This window comes from Balaenoptera acutorostrata, chromosome 13, assembly GCF_949987535.1.
Source record: "Balaenoptera acutorostrata chromosome 13, mBalAcu1.1, whole genome shotgun sequence".
Taxonomy (NCBI): domain Eukaryota; kingdom Metazoa; phylum Chordata; class Mammalia; order Artiodactyla; family Balaenopteridae; genus Balaenoptera; species Balaenoptera acutorostrata.
In genome coordinates this window covers 92809044-92826985 of record NC_080076.1, presented here as the reverse complement: position 1 = coordinate 92826985, position 17942 = coordinate 92809044, and the positions used below count along the sequence as shown (strand labels likewise).

Here is a 17942-nt window from a genome sequence, read left to right as displayed (position 1 = left end):
GACCCCCACTGTCCGGACCCGGCGGTGCTGCCCTCCGCCCCTAACACTCCTCCTGGACACCGCACAGCACACCGTCTCCGCAGGGTGAGGGCGTGTCACCTCTCCTGTCACTAGAATAGAAGCTGTGTGGAGGGCGAGAGCTCTTTCTCTCAACGCTATACCCCTTCTGCCTACAGCAGTGCCCGACTCACAGTAAGATGTTCAGCCAGAACATTTCAAAGAACCTGTGTGTTGAAACACCACACTGTGCCAACATCTCAGAGACACACTGAGAAAGAACAGCAAGGCTGTGTAACACACTCAAATCCCTCAAACACACGTGTCTTCAGGCCTCACGTTTCTTCCAGGATCCATGTAAGATACGTATTTTTAAAATTTATTTATTGCTTATTTATTTTTGGCTGCGTTGGGTCTTCATTGCTGCATGCAGGCTTTCTCTAGTTGTGGCGAGCGGGGGCTACTCTTCGTTGCGGTGCGCGGGCTCCTTATTGCAGTGGCTCCTCTTGTTGCAGAGCACGGGCTCTAGGCGCACGGGCTTCAGTAGTTGCGGCACGTGGGCTCAGCAGTTGCGGCTTACAGGCTTCAGTAGTTGCGGCACGTGGGCTCAGTAGTTGCGGCACGCGGACTCAGCTGCTCCGTGGCATGTGGGATCCTCCCGGACCAGTGCTGGAACCCGGGTCCCCCACACTGGCAGGCAAGTTCTAGGCCACTGCGCCACCAGGGACACCCCATAAGACTTTTAATAATGGTTGAGTGGTCACCTCCAGGACAGGTAACCTACTGTTTCCCTATTATCATTTCTGTTATGAGGTTTCTACAATCATTTCTGTTATGAGGTTTAGGTCATGCTGTTTGACGTTTTGTTTTTTTTTTAAAAAAAAACAAACCTGATGCAGGTATCACCAATATCTAAAAGAAAACAGTACATCTATCTGTCCCTCCTGATACCCAAACAGCTGTAAGGTATTTCTGTGCAAGTGGCATTATACACAGACAACTCCTGGAAGAAAAAGTGAGAGACAGCTGACAGCGGTTGTCTCTGAGAGGGCAGTGAGGGCCTGGTGCAGAACACTTACTTTTCCTTATAAATTCTTGAAGGTTTTTTACCACATGCATTTACTACTTCTCAATCACTGGACAGTCAAGCTTCAAACACAGGGGAGGAGGTGTCCCGCAGCCAAAGGCCGCCAGGAGGCAGGGTGGGAGCAGGGCCTCGGGGAGGGAAGCGAGGGGCCTGACAGGCAAGCGTGTGCCAGGTCTGCACAGCAGCACTGCCCCAGAGCAGCAGCACGCCAGCCAAGCGCGCGGTCTGCAATCTCGAGCGTCCAGGCCGGAAACGCAGGAGGCGAGATTTCAGTTAGAATCCAAGGCACTATCATCTCAGCGGGTAACCAACGCAGGAAGGCTGAGTGAGACAGCTGCTGTTCTTTCTGGTTCCGTCCTCAGAGTGGGACGCGCATCTCACACTCATGCCGGGGCTCCCTGCAGAGCGGGGCGTCCTCCCCAGCAACGCTGTGACAGAGGAGGTGCTGACACACCAGGGTCGAGGGGTCGGGGCACAGAGTCACACAGGACGGCGAGGGGTGGCCCGAGAAGCGTGGGTGAAAACGGCGACGGTGGCAGGGTGGGCAGCAGGCACGCGAGGCCCACACCGCTCTCTCGCGCGTCCTTCGCCTCTTTTTACAGCGAAAATCCCCCAAACCCAAAGCAGGGAGGGAGGGGCTGGCAGTCAGGCTCGAGCGACTGGAGCCTGGTGAGGGGGCAGCAGTGCCGCAGAAGCAGCGGGCAGACCCAAAGCTCCGGACCCGACGCTGCAGGCCGGCGCCGGCCACCCTTACCTCTATGAAAGGTCTGGCAATTTTGGGTGCGATGGTTTCTGTGACAGAAGGTTCCTGAGAAAGGACGACAAACTCCTCGGCTTTCACTGGGAAGCCAGTGTCATCCATGGGTGGATAAACCTCAAACAGCTCCTGGATCGTCCGCTGAAACAAAGATGAGTACCACTGAGCTTGAGACCTCCGCGCGCGGAACACCGCCAGCGGCCACCCCCTCGACCGTGACACCCGCCCGGCTCCCGTCACCGTGTGTGGCAACCCCGCCCCCGGCCCCAGGCCTCCTCGTGGACGAAGGTACCTGCGTGAGGAACGCCATGGAGTAGTCGTTTCCCTGCGCAGCCACTTCTCGGATCAAATCTTTGGTTCCATTTTTCAACAATTTCTCTTCAATAGAATTGCCGCTCACGAGCCTACAAACCAAATATGCGACAGCTAAGTCCCCGGGCGCCCAGGACAGCACGAGTGCCACGGTGCCTGGACCACCCAGCAGAACGGCACCTGTGTGGCGTGGCTTGTCAGCCCCACTCTGCGCTGCTTCCTTCCTTCGTGTGGTGCCCAGAGGCGACCATGCCTGTCCCGCCTCCCACATGGCAGGAGGGCGGGCCCCGGAGGCCCGCATGCCACCCACGCTGGCCACCCATGTACCCCACCGGCCTCCACCTGGAAAGGCCCCGGGGGGCCTCCGGACCCTCGAGCCCCGTCTCCTTCAGTGCTGACGGTGGCGGGCGGGCGCCCCCGCGTCACTGTGCACCTCTCTGCACTGCGCCCCCAAACGAACCCGTGTCCAGTGGCTGCAGCCCAAGGATGCACGTCCCCTGGCTCCTGCTTTGTGCCCCTGGAAAGCTGCAGTAACCATTCCCACGCCCACGATCAGCGCTTTCACTAAAAAATGATGTTAAACTTTACTAGCGCTTTGGGGAAACTTCACAATTTTATGAACCAGGTCTTCCTGTCTAAGAACAGAGCACATCCTCCCGCTGGGGACATCTCTCAGCTTATGCCCTTTCACGATTTTACACTCTACTTCCTACACATCCAGCACCTTTACTGCTAAGGTCATTCCTGAGAGTTTATAGATTGTGGCTCCTGAGAATAAAACGTTTTCCCCATTTCTAGCTGGTAACTGCTAAAGGGCCAATGATAAGGAAGGGATTACACAATGAAACATTATTCATTTATATAAACAATGTACCAAATTTATATTTATTAACACAGAAACACACTCATAATATACTGTTAAAAGAAAACAGGATTACGCAATAAGACTGCTGGCATGAGCCATCTAAAAAAAATCAGGGAAATGTCTGGAAAGACACACACCAAAATGCTACTAACCGCAGTCTGGGCAGGATACTTATTTTCTCCATGTGCTTCCCTTCTTTTTTTTTTTTCTTTTTCTTGTCAATGAACAAGTGATACATTTATAATCAGGAAAAAATTAAAGTTATTTAAACACAGTGTATGGATGACAACGTCTTGATGGAAACGGCGAGGGTTATGCGTGTGGGCTGGGGTCCCCGTCCCAGGCTGGCCGCCAGGGACCACACCCTTGGTGCTGATCCCGCCCAGAGGTGGCAGGAGCGCAGGGGAAGGGGTGCGGCGCGTGCCTGGCACACTCGGGCACCAGACGGGCAGCCAGTGGGGGCCGAGTGCTGCCGCGCTCTCCCAGTCAACACTCCCAGAGCTCAGAAACAATGGCAGAGCCTTCTCTGCTTTCCTCAACTGCATGTGGTTGGCCGCTTATAAGATTTAAATGCTTTCAATAGGGAATTTACAAATTGCTAATAGTAAGTTATGACAATTTATATCTGAAAATACTTGAAACAACCTAGAACATGAAGCGCCCTCTTAAGGGTCAGGGACTCCAGGAGAAATACAAGTACACGTCGGAAGGACAGCAGTTATGTCTCAGCAGCACGACCCAGTCACCGCTGCAAACAAACTCAGTTACATCCCAGGCAGATGCTGAGTATAAAGAAAGAACAGACAGGACGGCAGGAATGTGAGCCTGCCTGAAGGCAAGTAAACAGAACGTGGTGGAAGCTTCTGCAGTGCGCTGCAGCCCCGGCCCAGCCGCCGCCTCACCTGTATATGTGCACGTCCTTGCGCCGCCCGATCCGGTCGCACCACTCCTGGGCCTTGGCGTCCATCACCGGGTTGAGGTCATGGTCGTAGAACACCACCGCGTCTGCCTCCACCAGGCTCACGCCTGTGGCGCGGCTGTGTGTGGAAAGGAGGGCACAGAAGACCCGCCGGTCCCGGTTGAAACTCCTCATCAGGTCCTGAGGTGAAATAAAACCCCGAGTTAGCATTCCTGCCAAACAACAGGAAACCTCTGACGTATTCTGGTACTTATCAGTTAGAAATTATTCCATAACAAAACTGTTCGGTTTGCGTTTCCTTTGACGCGAGCTCCGTGTTCCAATTACACTGGACTTTAGCATTTTATTCTGGCTCTTCGGGCATGTGCGGCATCTCTCACTTACTGGTTGCCAACGCCTCTACCCTGTTTAAGCGTCGCCAGTCAGCAGGTACAGAAAGGAAAGTGTCCGACCCCACCCGACCTGTGCTGTCAGCTCCACGAGTGGGCCCCACAGGACGGCAGTCTCCCTGGGGAGGGATGCGTGCTCGTTCATGTACCCTCCGGCAATGCCAGGCGCTTTACAGCAAAAGCCCCTGGAGTAAGGCCGAGGGAGCAGCCGTCGGCCTCCCCACTCCCGCAGGGCCGCCAGCTGAAGCGGCCTCATTCCCACTTCTCTCCTGCAATGACCTCAGTGCCCAAACAGGCCTTAGCAGGTGTGATCTGCCCTCTTCCTTCAAGAAATTCTCTGTATAATTTGTTACATCACTCCGGACAGAACCTGTTACTAAGACTGGGGTGCACTCCTTCCAGGCCTTCTCAGCACGGGGAGGGCTGCCTGTGCTGGACAGCATGAAGTGGGTAATGCGATACACAGGCCAGCAGCTTGTCTGCACTCGGGAACGCTCTGCCTTGATACTAAAACCTGTCCTGAAACGCCGCTGAAGATGGCTTCCTAGCTCACGCCGCGGGACACTCGGGACAGGGCCGAGCCCTGCGGCGCGCAGACCACTGCTGACCCGTTCCCCTACTCCTGGACTGGGGCTTCGCCCCCGACTGGGGCTTATCACAGACATCTCCACCATCAACAACTGTGCATGTGCATCTTTGAGTGCCGCTGAAGGAGACAGCCCTAGATACACAATTAGCAGGTCAGCTGCATACCCTTTTTCAGGCTCACAACCTACACTGTCAGCTCGCCTTCTAGAAAGTTGTGCTAATTTGCGCCCCACCAGCAGCACACGAGAAAGCTGCTCTCACTGTGCCTGATGGAATCAAGCTACCCTTAGCTAACCTGACAGGTAAAGAACGGGCATGTTATTTTAACCTGTAATTCTTTAACCGGAGATCAGTCTGGAGAACTTCCCTGTTTTCACGTGGCTGCCTCCCGAAGGACACCCATCTCCTCCTTGTAAGGACTGCAGGTCACCAATTTTGATTCTGAGACATCTAGCCGACTGCATTTCCCAAGTAACAGGACTTACGAAAAAATATCAAAGGATGGAGCTAAAGTCCAAAGACATTAAGAAGTTCTTCCCCTTGTTTAGAAAGCATGACAACACTGTGTTTGCACAGCTCTGAGAAACTAGGTTAGAAACTGGCAATCAAAGTTAACCCAACTGAGTCATAAACGATAACACAAGAAATGATTTCTCTCCTACCTGCCGTTGTTCACTGTTGGCGTTTTCGTCAATTCTTATATAGGTGAGATAATGGAAGTTCAAGAACATTTCTAAAATGTCTAACATGAGAACCATCTGCGATAAAATCAGCACTCGACGTCCTTCAGATTTCAACTTCTGAAGTAAGATAGCTAACGCTTCCAGCTTTCCTATGAAATGGGTAACATCAAGAGCATCTCATAATCCAAAGCAAGTGAATCTGACACAGTCAGCAGCACAGGCGGGACGCCTCGTACCTGAGTCAAACTGGACCAGTCTCAGCTCGGGAAACCGCAGTGAGCGCAGAGCCGTCACCCGCTGCAGCTGCTGGGCGAAGGGCGCCATGCGCTCCCGCAGGCAGTGTCTCAAGAGCCTCATCTTGTGGCTGTAGCGGGAGGGTGGCCTTGCCACCCACAAGCACGGGGGCGCGGCCACCACCGGCGGGATCACGCACACCACCCTGAGAAGCAGAAAGCACACGTGTCACAGGTGGCGCACCCGGGGCGTCTGCACCGAGCGGCCCCTCTGTCTCAGGCAGCGAAGGCTCGAGAAGGAAGAGGGGAGGACCACCTGCCAGTCGGGAGTCACCAGAGCAGCCAGAGTGCCTAGCTCCAGTCACCGGGCTGCTGGACCGCACTATCACAGCAACCACGGGGCGGGCCCCGACCAGTCCCAGCCAGTGAGGGCTACCCAGATCAAAATGAACAGCGCAGGGCACCCCCCAGGGCAGAGGGATGGGTGCAGAGGCAGCCTGCCGTCTTCTGACGGGAATTCTGGAATGCAGGCACTCTGTCTCCTGGACGGTCTGGGGGAGGATGTGAGCCCTGAAGCTGCTACAGCCACTGTGCCACCAGGAAGGGAGCCAGACTTGGGAGGAGGGGCCCCGCAGAGAGCAGCACCATGATGACTCAGATGAGCCATTACAGCCAACCTGACACCCACCTCCCAACCTGCAGACACCACCTGCTCCAGAAAAGCCCTCGTTCTGGGACTCAGCACAAGCTGGGCTTGCATGATGACTTGCTACCAACTACATGCAAACTACAAAACCACTTATGACCAAAGCTCTGATCAATGAAATCAAAGAAGCACTAAATAAATGGAGAGATATTCCATGTTCATGGACAGGAAGATCCAATACTGTCAAGATGTTAGTTCTTCCCGACTTGATCTAGACATTCAATGCCATCCCAGCCAGTTATTCTGTAGATACCAACAGACTGAATCTAAAATTTATATGGAGAAGCAACTGCCCAGAAGAGCCAACACAACACTGAATAAGAAAAAAGGTGGAGGGGCTTCCCTGGTGGCGCAGTGGTTGAGAATCTGCCTGCTAATGCAGGAGACACGGGTTCGAGCCCTGGTCTGGGAGGATCCCACATGCCGCGGAGCGGCTGGGCCCGTGAGCCACGGCTGCTGAGCCTGCGCTTCTGGAGCCTGTGCCCCGCGACGGGAGGGGCCGCGATAGTGAAAGGCCCGCGCACCGCGATGAAGAGCGGTCCCCGCACCGCGATGAAGAGTGGCCCCCACTTGCCGCAACTGGAGAAAGCCCTCGCACGAACCAAAGACCCAGCACAGCCAAAAATAAATAAATAAATAAATACATAAATAAATAAATAAAAATAAAAATAAAAAAATTAAAAAAAAAAAAGTAGGCCTCAAATTTAAAAAAAAAAAAAAAAAAAAAAGAAAAAGGTGGAGGACTGGCGCTACCTGACTTCAAGACTTACTAGAAAGTTACAGAATCAACAGCGTGATGCTGGCAAGAGAACAGACAAACAGATCAATGGAACAGAACAGAAAGCCCAGAAAGAGATTCTCATAAATACAGTCAACTGACCTTTGGCGAAGGAACAAAGGTAACACAAGGGAGCAAAGACAGTCTTTTCAACAAATAGTGCTAGAAGGCTTCCATGGTGGTGCAGTGGTTAAGAATCCGCCTGCCAATGCAGTGGACACGGGTTCGAGCCCTGGTCCGGGAAGATCCCACATGCCGCAGAGCAACTAAGCCCGTGCGCCACAACTACTGAGCCTGCGCTCTAGAGCCTGTGAGCCACAACTACTGAGCCCGCGTGCCACAACTACTGAAGCCCACGTGCCTAGAGCCTGTGCTCCGCAACAAGAGAAGCCACTGCAATGAGAAGCCTGCGCACCGCAACGAGGAGTAGCCCCCACTCGCCGCAACCAGAGAAAGCCCACGCGCAGCAACGAAGACCCAATGCAGCCAAAAATTTAAAAAGTAAATAAAATAAACTTATTAAAAAAACCCAAAAAACAAACAGTGCTAGAACTACTGGACATCCACGTGCAAAAAAAACGAATCTAAAAGGGACAACCAGACACTATGTCTTCCTAATGGCAGTACACAGTAACACCTGTTCTTCAAAAAAACAAAAAACAAAAAATAAAAAGCCCACAAAATAACAACAAATAAACCTGAAGTTGATCAAGCCTCTGGATCTAACGAACAGTTTACAGACAATACAGGGAACAAAGCAGCATGTTAAATTACACCTTGAGGGATCAATCAGCAAATCCAGACTGTGGGAAATTCTACATGGCAAACCACCAGGTTTTCTCAACAAATAAATTACAAGGAAAAAAACGGAGAAACAGACATAGAACCTACAGATTAAAAGACACATAAGAGATATGAATTGACGGCTGTATATCTACCTCATTGTGACTCTGGTTTGAGATATAAAAAAATACTGATGAAATAAGTGAAATGTGAATCAGAAATGTGAATATGGATAGACATTTGATGATATCACAAAACATCTGCTCTGTGAAAGACAGGAGAGTGAAAAGACAATCCACAGACTAGAAGAAAATATTTGCCAACAGCATAACTGCTAAAGAACTGTTATCCAAGGACTTCCCTGGTGGCACAGTGGTTGAGAACCTGCCTGTCAATGCATGGGACGCGGGTTCAAGCCCTGGTCCGGGAAGATCCCACACGCCGCAGAGCAACTAAGCCCGTACACCACAACTACTGAGCCTGAGCTCTAGAGCCCGCGTGCCACAACTACTGAGCCCACGTGCCACAACTACTGAGCCCGCGCGCCACAACTACTGAGCCCGCGCTCTAGAGCCCACACACCACAACTACTGAGCCTGCACTCTAGAGCCCGCGAGCCACAACTACTGAGCCCGTGTGCCACAACTACTGAAGCCCATGCGCCTAGAGCCCGTGCTCCACAACAAGAGAAGCCACTGCAATGAGAAGCCCGCGTACCGCAACAAAGAGTAGCCCCCGCTCGCCGCAACTAGAGAAAGCCCGTGCGCGCAACGAAGACCCGACGCAGCCAAAATAAATAAATAAGTAAATAAATATTAAAAAAAAAAAAGAACTGTTATCCAAAATACACAAAGAACTCTTAAAATGCAACAATAAGAAAACAAACAACCTGTTTTAAAAATGGGCCGAAGACCTTAAGAGACATGTTAGCAGAGGTAGACAGACGACAGATAAGGACATGAAAAGATGCTCAGCGTACGCATCATCAGGGAAGTGCACATGAAAACAATGAGGTACCACTACGCGTCTATTAACACAGCCAAACTCCAGACCGCTGACAGCAGCAATTGCTGGTGGGGATGTGGAGCAACAGGAACTCCCATTCAGTGCTGGAGGGATGCAAAATGGTGCAGCCACTTTCAAAGACAGTTCGGCCGTTTCTAACAAAACTAAACATTCTCCTACCGTATGATCTGGTAATCACGCTCCTTGGTATTCGCCCAAATGAATTAAAAACCATGTCCACACAAAAACCTACACATGGATGTTTATAGCAGCTTTATTCATAATTGCCAAATCTTAGAAGCAACCACGTTGTCCTTCAGTAGGTGAACGTTTTTAAACAAACTGTGGTGCTTCCAGACAATGGAATATTATTCAAGGCTAAAAAGAAATGAGCTATCAAGCCACGAAGAGACAAGGAGAAACCTTAAGTGCACATTCCTACGTGAAAGAAGCCATCTGAAAAGGCTGCCTACTCTATGTTCCAACTGTCTGACATTCTGGAAGAGCAAAACTAGGGAGACAGTGAAAAGATAAGTGGTTGCCCGGGTTTTGGGGCGGGGCTGGGGGGGAGAGGGACGAACAGGCAGAGCACAGCGGGGTTTTGGGGCAGTGAAACTACTCTGCATGATCCTCGAACGGCGGGGGCGCGCCATTGTACACTCGTGTGAGCCCACAGAACACCCAAGGCCAAAAGCAAACCCCCCCGCGCACCGCGGGCGCTGACGATGAATCACCGGAGGCGCGTGGGCTGTAACAAGTGCGCTCCTCTGGCGCGGGGCGCTGACGGTGGGGGCAGCTGTGGGAAGGCGGGAACCCTGCGCGCCTTCCCCTCGATTTTGCTGTGAACCCGAGACTGCTCTAACAAACAGCCTTTGTCTTAAAAAGTCATCTGTAACGTCAGAGGAAAAGGAGGAAAGAAAGACAAGTCAGCATCCGAAGCAAGACGAGTGCATGGAGGGCGGCAACCTCCCTAAACAGAGAACGCAGGAAAGAGCTGCGCGTGGAGGCGGCTCCCAGTTCCGTCATTTCCATTATTGCTGTTCCTGATCTGGGAGGCCTGAAGTGGACACACCCTGAAAGCCGAGCCAGGGCAAACAAAACAGAAGGGAGAGAAAATACCCTCAGGCTGAACCTAAAAATCAGGCCAAAGCAGTGAATGAAGCTGCAAGCAGGGCCTGACACTCTACGTGGGGCAAAGAGAGACCATGACCTGGGTCTGGCGGGGGAGGGGCTGATACGGCAGGTGGGCCCCAACAGCGTCTGGGCTTCTGTTTCTCTCTCTCTCTCTCTCTTTTCTTGGCCTTACTGAGCGGCATGCAAAACCTCCCGGACCATGGATCGAACCCACGTCCCCTGCAGCGGAAGCGCGGAATCTTAACCCCTGGACTCTTAAACACGTTTCTCATCATGCAATGGTAAATCACTCCTGTGGTTTCTTTTTTTTTTTTTTTTTAAACATTTTTTTTTTTTTTTTTTTTAATTTTATAGCTACTTTATTTATTTATTTATTTTATTTTTGGCTGTGTTGGGTCTTCGGTTCGTGCGAGGGCTTTCTCCAGTTGCGGCAAGCGGGGGCCACTCTTCATTGCGGTGCGGGGACCGCTCTTCATCGCGGTGCGCGGGCCTTTCACTTATCGCGGCCCCTCCCGTTGCGGGGCACAGGCTCCAGACGCGCAAGCTCAGTAGCTGTGGCTCACGGGCCCAGCCGCTCCGTGGCATGTGGGATCTTCCCAGACCAGGGCTCGAACCCGTGTCCCCTGCATTAGCAGGCAGATTCTCAACCACTGCGCCACCAGGGAAGCCCGACTCCTGTGGTTTCTTAATAAAATATTGTTATTGGGCTTCCCTGGTGGCGCGGTGGTTAAGAACCCACCTGCCAATGCAAGGGACACGGGTTCGAGCCCTGGTCCGGGAAGATCTCACATGCCGCGAAGCAACTAAGACCGTGCGCCACAACTACTGAGACTGTGCTCTAGAGCCCGCGAGCCACAACTACTGAGCCCACGTGCCACAACTACTGAAGCCTGCACGCCTAGAGCCCATGGTCCACAACAAGAGAAGCCACCGCGCTGAGAAGCCTGCACACCAAAATAAATGAGAAGCCAAAAATAAATAAATAAATAAATTTAAAAATAATAATAATTTTTTTTTCTTTTTTTTTTTTTGGCTGCGTTGGGTCTTCGTTGCTGCACACAGGCTTTCTCTAGTTGCAGCGAGCGGGGGCTACTCTTTGTTGCGGTGCACAGGCTTCTCATTGCGGTGGCTTCTCTTGTTGCAGAGCACGGGTTCTAGGCGTGCGCGGGCTTCAGTAGTTGTGGCACGCGGGCTCAGTAGTTGTGGCTCGCGGGCTCTAGAGCACAGGCTCAGTAGCTCTGTGGCATGTGGGATCTTCCCGGACCGGGGCCCGAACCCGTGTCCCCTGCATTGGCAGGCGGATTCTTAACCACTGCGCCGCCAGGGAAGTCCCTAAAATATTATTTTAAAAGAGCAAAATGGAGAAAGCGGTCTACAACACAATGGTCTGGCCCCCAGCCCTGAATGAGCGCGGTGCTGTGCTCTGCACACAGGCCCAGGCAAGTGGGGTACAGAACTGACCCGCAGGAAGGGGCACACAGGCTCCCGGAGGGTGGAGAGGCCATCTGGTGCCAAAGCTGAAGACTCTGAAACAGATTTCAGACAGACTCCAAGGGACAACCCGGGGAGAAACTCAGAGGAATGAGATGAGCGTCCACAGAACAACAAAAGCTGCTTGGGTGCGACACAGCGACCGAGTAAAGAACGCTTACAGCACGCTACCTTACCTGTCCATGACGTCCTGGAGGGATTCCTGACGTTGAGTCAGCGACAAAATCAGGTCCCTGTGACTTGTCGAGGGTGGCGTGTACCGGCTCGCGGGCCCAGCCCCCTTCCCATGACCTCCGTCAGGAGCCCCGAGCCAAGGCACCTGCCCTCTGCCGGGCAGGGAACAAACCCCCAACAGGTCTCTGCCGTAGACGGGGGTGCGAGAGCAGCGCCGTTCGTTGACAAGATAAATCTGGTCCAGCCGCTCTTTCAAAAGTCTGGTCTTTTCCTCCTTCATCAAAAACAGGGATGAAAATGGTTACTGAGAAACAGCACGGCCAGTTCCCAGCCTCACCGAGCCCCGTGGGTCCCTCACGCACGGCGACCGGCCGCAGAGCACGCGTAGACGTGCGGGGCCTGGCTCCACGGGAAACAGGGACAGAAAAGAGAGCAGAGCAAATGGGCGCCGTTTTCTCGGCCAACGTGTAAAGTATTTCTTGAGACACAGTGAGCGTTTCTAATGCCTGGAAGACCAGCAGAAGAATACAAAAAAATGTGAAAGGGGATTTTTGCAATCCTAAAGCCTGGTTTCATTTCTTTTAGTAGGAAAAGCGTCTTTAAGATCAAAATTCTCTAATTTAGAGAGACAGTGTGTTTTTAGCAGCAAATAAACTGATGCCGCCTCGCAGAAGCGGTTAAGTAGCACAACCCTCCCGGGTGACAAGCAGCTCCTGAGAACGACTTCCGTGCATGCAGGGGTGGCGCTGGCACCGTGTGCTGGGGTCTGCTGCCCCGTACCTGGGTCGGCCCGGCGACGGGAGAGGCTGGCTTGGAGGCCACTCCAGGTTCTCCTGCGGCCAGGGGACTGACTGCCACTCGGCCGGGCACACCCACTACAAAGGCAAAAACGAAGGGTTGGCACACAAAGCTACCGGCACGCCCTCCGGAACATCGTCAGCTTTCACTAGCACGTTTCTGGAGTGGGTCAACCGTTCACAACCACCAGTGACGTGCTCCCGCTTCCCGGCCAGGGTCTGAGCTGAGCGCCGCGATCTGCCTCCTTCCTTTGGCAGCGTCCGGCGTGACCTCAGACCCGCGGTCACTTCCGTCACTGCGCCAAGCTGCAGCCACGCGGGCCCAGCGCTCCGCTGCCCTTGGCATCTCGGCAACGCTGACCTGCGTGCCCGGGACAGAGGGACGCCAGGGCCCCACGCGGCCTGCCCCCGTCAGCCACGCCACACTGCCCGTCTGACAGGCTCCTCCACAAGGGCCTGCGGAAGAGGCGACTGAGGACCGAGAAGGGGCCACTTGCGGGGAGCGACAGGGAAGGGTCGAGGTGACTAGAACCCAGCGGCTGGACTGGTGTCAGGTCGGGAACCTGGGGCCCGCAGAGCAGGACTGAGCGCCCTCCAGGGAGGGTGCCGGCGGCTGGTTCCAGGAAGCAGGGAGAAAGCCTGAAGAATAGACCAAGTAGAGCTGCGCAGCCTGGCTGGGAGGTAGAGCGGCCGCCAGGCGATCCTGCCAGCCTCACGGCCCCTCCAGGACCCACGCGCTGACAGAGCCCAGTGGGGACAGGGTGCAGAGGCCCCGCCCCAGCGGCACCACAGACGACCCAGGGCCCGGGGCTGGGCAGTGACCAGGGATTCCAGTCGCGAGAGGTCCCTGCCGCTTGCATACATCAACCCGACCCAAGTGCCCGCGCCCGATGTTTGCAGTGTGGGTGTGTCTGGAGAGCAGGGGACCCTGGCGGGAAGCAGCCCGCGGGACAGGCAAGGAGGAGCACTGGCCGCAGACAGGTCCAGGTCCAAACCCTGCTCCGTTACCTGTCCAAGAACTTCTAGCACGTTCCCTAAATGTATCTGTAACATTAACAAGCAAAGTTTCTCATGATTCCAAGTTTCTTGTCAGAGAAAAACCAAATCAAACATCTAAAGACTGAGTGAGGGTGGGTATGTTCAACCAGTACCTTCGGGAACAAAAGAGAAAGAAAAGAAACCAAGCTGACACGGGCCATCTGTGGAAATCAGAGGCGGCCACAACTGGGACTACCGGTTCTGAGGCATCACAGAAATCATCCGCACTCCCCACTTGCCTCACAAGCAAAGAAAGTCAGAAAGAAGTTCCAGGGACTTCCCTGGTGGTGCAGTGGTTAAGAATCCGCCTGCCAATGCAGGGGACACGGGTTCAAGCCCTGGCCCAGAAAGATCCCACATGCCGCGGAGCAACTGAGCCCACGTGCCTAGAGCCCATGCTCTGCAGAAAGAGGAGCCACTGCAACGAGAAGCCCGTGCACCGCAACAAAGATAAATAAATAAATTTATAGAAAGAAAAGAAACAAAGAAAGGAAAGGAAGAAAAAAGAAAGGAAGAAAGAAAGGAAAGAAAGAAAGGAAAGGAAGAAAAAAGGAAAGAAAAAAGAAAGGAAAGAAAGGAAGAAAAAGTAAGAAAGAAAGGAAAGAAAGGAAGAAAAAGTAAGAAAGAAAGGAAAGAAAGGAAGAAAGAAAGAAAGGAGGAAAGGAGGAAAGAAAGGAAAAAAGAAAGGAAAGAAAGGAAGGAAGAAAGGAAGAAAGAAAGAAAGGAAGGAAGGAAGGAAAGGAGAGGAAAGGAAAGGAAAGAAAGAAGTTTCAAAACCAAGTCTCCTTCCGGCTCACAGCACTCTACCTGGCGGGGTCATGGGCGCGGGGCTTGGGCCGCCGGCTGGGGGCTTGCTTCCCAGGGCGTTCAGGGCCCCCGCCTGAGACACTGTCTGCATCACCACGGGGCCTGGAGGTCGCAGGTAGGACTGCCCGGGCGCGGACACAATCTGGAGGACGCTGCCTGTAATCACACGTGCACGGGGGTCAGTCACGAGCCGAGTGTGCCTTCAACCCCCAGGCTACACCCACTTCCTAAGGTACAGAAACAAGGCAATAAACCGAAAATCCAAAATCAAATTTCCTCCAATGAGGCAATGCCAAGTTCAGTTACTTGGAGGAAAATGAAACTATTTCATTCACAATGAAGGAAAACGCCGAGGATCGAAGTCACTTGGCTTAACGTCAAGAAAAAGCTCCTCCACTCCTTGCAATGCCTGACTGATTTCGGGTAACGCCGCGAGTACCCGCTCAGCATCTGTCACATCTGCTCGAGGCCTGAGCCAGTCATGAGTTGGAAGGTCCCAGCTCCCAGATCACATACTGGGTGCCTGCCAACCAGACAAGCTGGATGAAGAAATACCAAAACACTCGTTTTTTCTTAGCCCGAATGCTGTGGCTCTATAGCCACTGTTCCAGGAGCCTGCCATTTTCAACCTCTCTGTGATTACGTCTCCTGGCATCTTTTACTCCGGAATCGTCCTCTACAAAAACTGGAGTTCACCAGAAATTTTAAGAGATGACCTCGCTCCTTCGGTCAAAAAACCAGAGGAGTATGGAATAAAACCAAACGAACCCGTTTCTTTGCTGCGGGTTTCCTGGGGGCCTCTGCTCTGCTGAGGTGCATGTCCCCAGCGTCCACAAAGAGCACCCCAGACCTGGCTGACACCTGCACCTTCCGCCCCGACGAGCGCCGTGAACGACGACGCGTCGGGGGAGGCCGCCTGGGGAGGTGGCCGGACCCCCCCACCCCGCCCCGGGTCCTACCCTCCAGCCGAGCCACTGAGGGTTAACATGAGCTAAACCGCATCCCCTCGTTTCCTCCGAGAAGCACTTACTACACGAACGCAGGGTTCTCAGCCAAAGGCTTGGGAGGGCTTTGGTCTACAAGTTTTAAAATCTGTACGTAAAAGAAAATAATTTCTCCTACATAAATTGCTAGACCTTTGGCATTTTTAGGACAATTTACCTCACAATGAAATTTGAAAGGAGCAAATATTTCTATTTTGATTTTTAAAACAGGGAACTTTATTCAAAGGGCAGATTTTATTTAAAAACGACTATCCTCTATTTAACGTGTGTCAAGGGCCAGGCCACCAGGTGATTTACCCGTTATCCCCCAAGTCCTCTGAACACCAACGAGGTGAGACTCATTAAGGCCATTTACAGGTGAAGCACCTGTGATTAAGGGGGCCAAAGTCACAGCTGCAGGGGGGAGCCGCCGGGATGCCCCGGTTAAAGCCTTCGTGGGTCACCACCCGTCGTCAGCGAACCCTACCTTGGAGCTGCAGGGGCTGGCCAGCTGTCAGCTGCCGCAGCTGGCTATGTGACAAGGTGAACTTGTTGCCCTGGAACTGAAGCGTCACGGGGCTCTCCGGCTGGGCGACTCGGCTCGGCGGGCCCGCGAGGGAAGCCAGCTGGGCTATTTTGACCACCTCCCCACCTGCAGAGACGCAGAGGAGACGAGAAAGAAAACTCTTGGGAAGAGTTTTCGATCACTTGTCACAGAGAATGACCGTCTGTAGCAAACTGAAGTGTCACAAACATTTATTAGGTATTGCTTTCTAACACTTTCAGAAAATATTTTAATAGAAAAGGAAAAACAATTAAAATTAACACCAGATTTTAATGGTTAACTTCATCATAACTGGTAGAAATTTTAGAGTATCAGGTATTAATATAATTAACCAAGCCCTTAAGGAACATTTTGCTTTTCCTTCCAGGCGATAAAAAAGTAGCAAACATCAGAAGTAGCGGAAATGTATTGGTCATACACTTTGAAACTCTCATATCAACCTCTTAACTTCAGAATCCTTTCAGAATGTGAGAAAGTACATGTCCAATTTAGCTCACAGAGATAAACAAGATTTTATCACTATAGATACAAGATAGAGAACTAGCTTCAATTATACCCATATTCTTTTCAAAATGTGGGAATGTATTTAAGTACATAAAGACATCACACTTTACGATACAGTGTTTCACACTAATTTGAGCTAGATCGTAGGATTCGGTCTGTAATTTTAACTGTGAAAAAATGCGAGATTTAACATTGCTTAAAGCAGTTTTTTTTTTTTTAAACAGAACTCAGATGGAGTCACACGCACCTAACTCAACGAGGCACCACCTTCAAGCTGTAACTGAATAATGGCTGTAAAGGCTTTTTTTTTTTTAAACCCAATGGTTGATATTCGAGTCTAAATGTTCCTCCCGTGAAAATTCAGGCCAGAATTAGTAGTGATGCTATAAAGAGGATAGTTAGCAAAAGACGAGGAAAACATCCAAGGGTATCTTGCCCACAGAAACCGTAAACAAGGAAAGGAAAACGGAAAAAGAGACGCAGAGATCTGTGCACAGAACTACGACTCTCCCACGAGCCCTCCTCAGTCCAGAAGTGGAGGCGTGAAAGGCGGCCTGGCCCTGCGCCCCCCAAGCACGGCTCCTGGGTACACCCCCGGGACTCCTATCCCTGGCCAAAAAGAAAGAAAAACCGAAATGTATGCAAGGGCTCCCCTCCCCTGGGCAGTGAACCAGGATAAGCGCTTTGCGTTTGCTGGCACGGAAGACAGGCTCATCACAAGAGAAAACTAGCCTGAACCCGGTGTCTCCTCGCGACACTACTTCTCTCTCTCTCCTGTCTCTCCAGAAAGGCCTCAACACAACTTGTGCCAACAGATAAAGTGCTCCAGGTGGCATCTGAGAAATGGTGTAGCCCAGGACAGTTTCCATCAGGGTACTTCCAACAGCAGGATGGACAGAGGTAGTACCCTAATCGCGCTGGTCACAATAAAAAGTTCTATTTAAAAAATGTAAGAAGGTTGCGATGTTTCAGTGAATTGTTACAAAATGTCTCACTTGAGCAATAGTCATTCCAGATTTAAATTTGGTAATAAGCAAGAGACTAAAAGGAAGTCGAACCCTAGTTCACAAGGCTTTCGTTTTACGGCCCTTTGCTCTCCGAGGGGCCCTGGAGGCTGACGGGACGAACCCGCAGCTCACTAAGGAGAAGTGCCACCCTTGGCCACCGAGGCAGAGCACGAGCACAGGAGAGAAGCGAAGCTGACGGATGGGGTCAGAAGGAAGGACAGAGAAAGGACAAGAGCCTGGACTCTGGCCCTGAGCAAGCCCTCCCTCTGTAGATTTAGGGCTGGAAAGGACAGCGTGGCGAAAGGCAGCACCGGACACGGGGTCGGGGAGACAAAGGGAG

At 52.3% G+C, this 17942-nt stretch overlaps 1 protein-coding gene and 1 non-coding gene across 15 annotated transcripts in view; both read right to left on the bottom strand.

Moving 5' to 3' along the window:
* The window catches only part of EP400 (E1A binding protein p400), a 112598-nt gene that overhangs the window by 30697 nt on the left and 63959 nt on the right, over positions 1-17942 (bottom strand). For all 14 annotated transcript variants that reach the window (XM_057526072.1, XM_057526063.1, XM_057526065.1 and 11 more), the window contains 9 exons: positions 16014-16178; positions 14544-14699; positions 12682-12776; positions 11904-12175; positions 5834-6036; positions 5577-5746; positions 3921-4117; positions 2134-2245; positions 1839-1982 (listed from right to left, as the gene is read on the bottom strand). In XM_057526072.1, the coding sequence (XP_057382055.1) occupies positions 1839-1982; positions 2134-2245; positions 3921-4117; positions 5577-5746; positions 5834-6036; positions 11904-12175; positions 12682-12776; positions 14544-14699; positions 16014-16178 (1514 nt within the window). The remainder of the gene's footprint in view (positions 1-1838; positions 1983-2133; positions 2246-3920; positions 4118-5576; positions 5747-5833; positions 6037-11903; positions 12176-12681; positions 12777-14543; positions 14700-16013; positions 16179-17942) is intronic.
* Positions 4404-4531, bottom strand: LOC114237864 (small nucleolar RNA SNORA49). Its single transcript, XR_003623334.1, has one exon. It is a non-coding gene; the product is annotated as a small nucleolar RNA SNORA49 (small nucleolar RNA).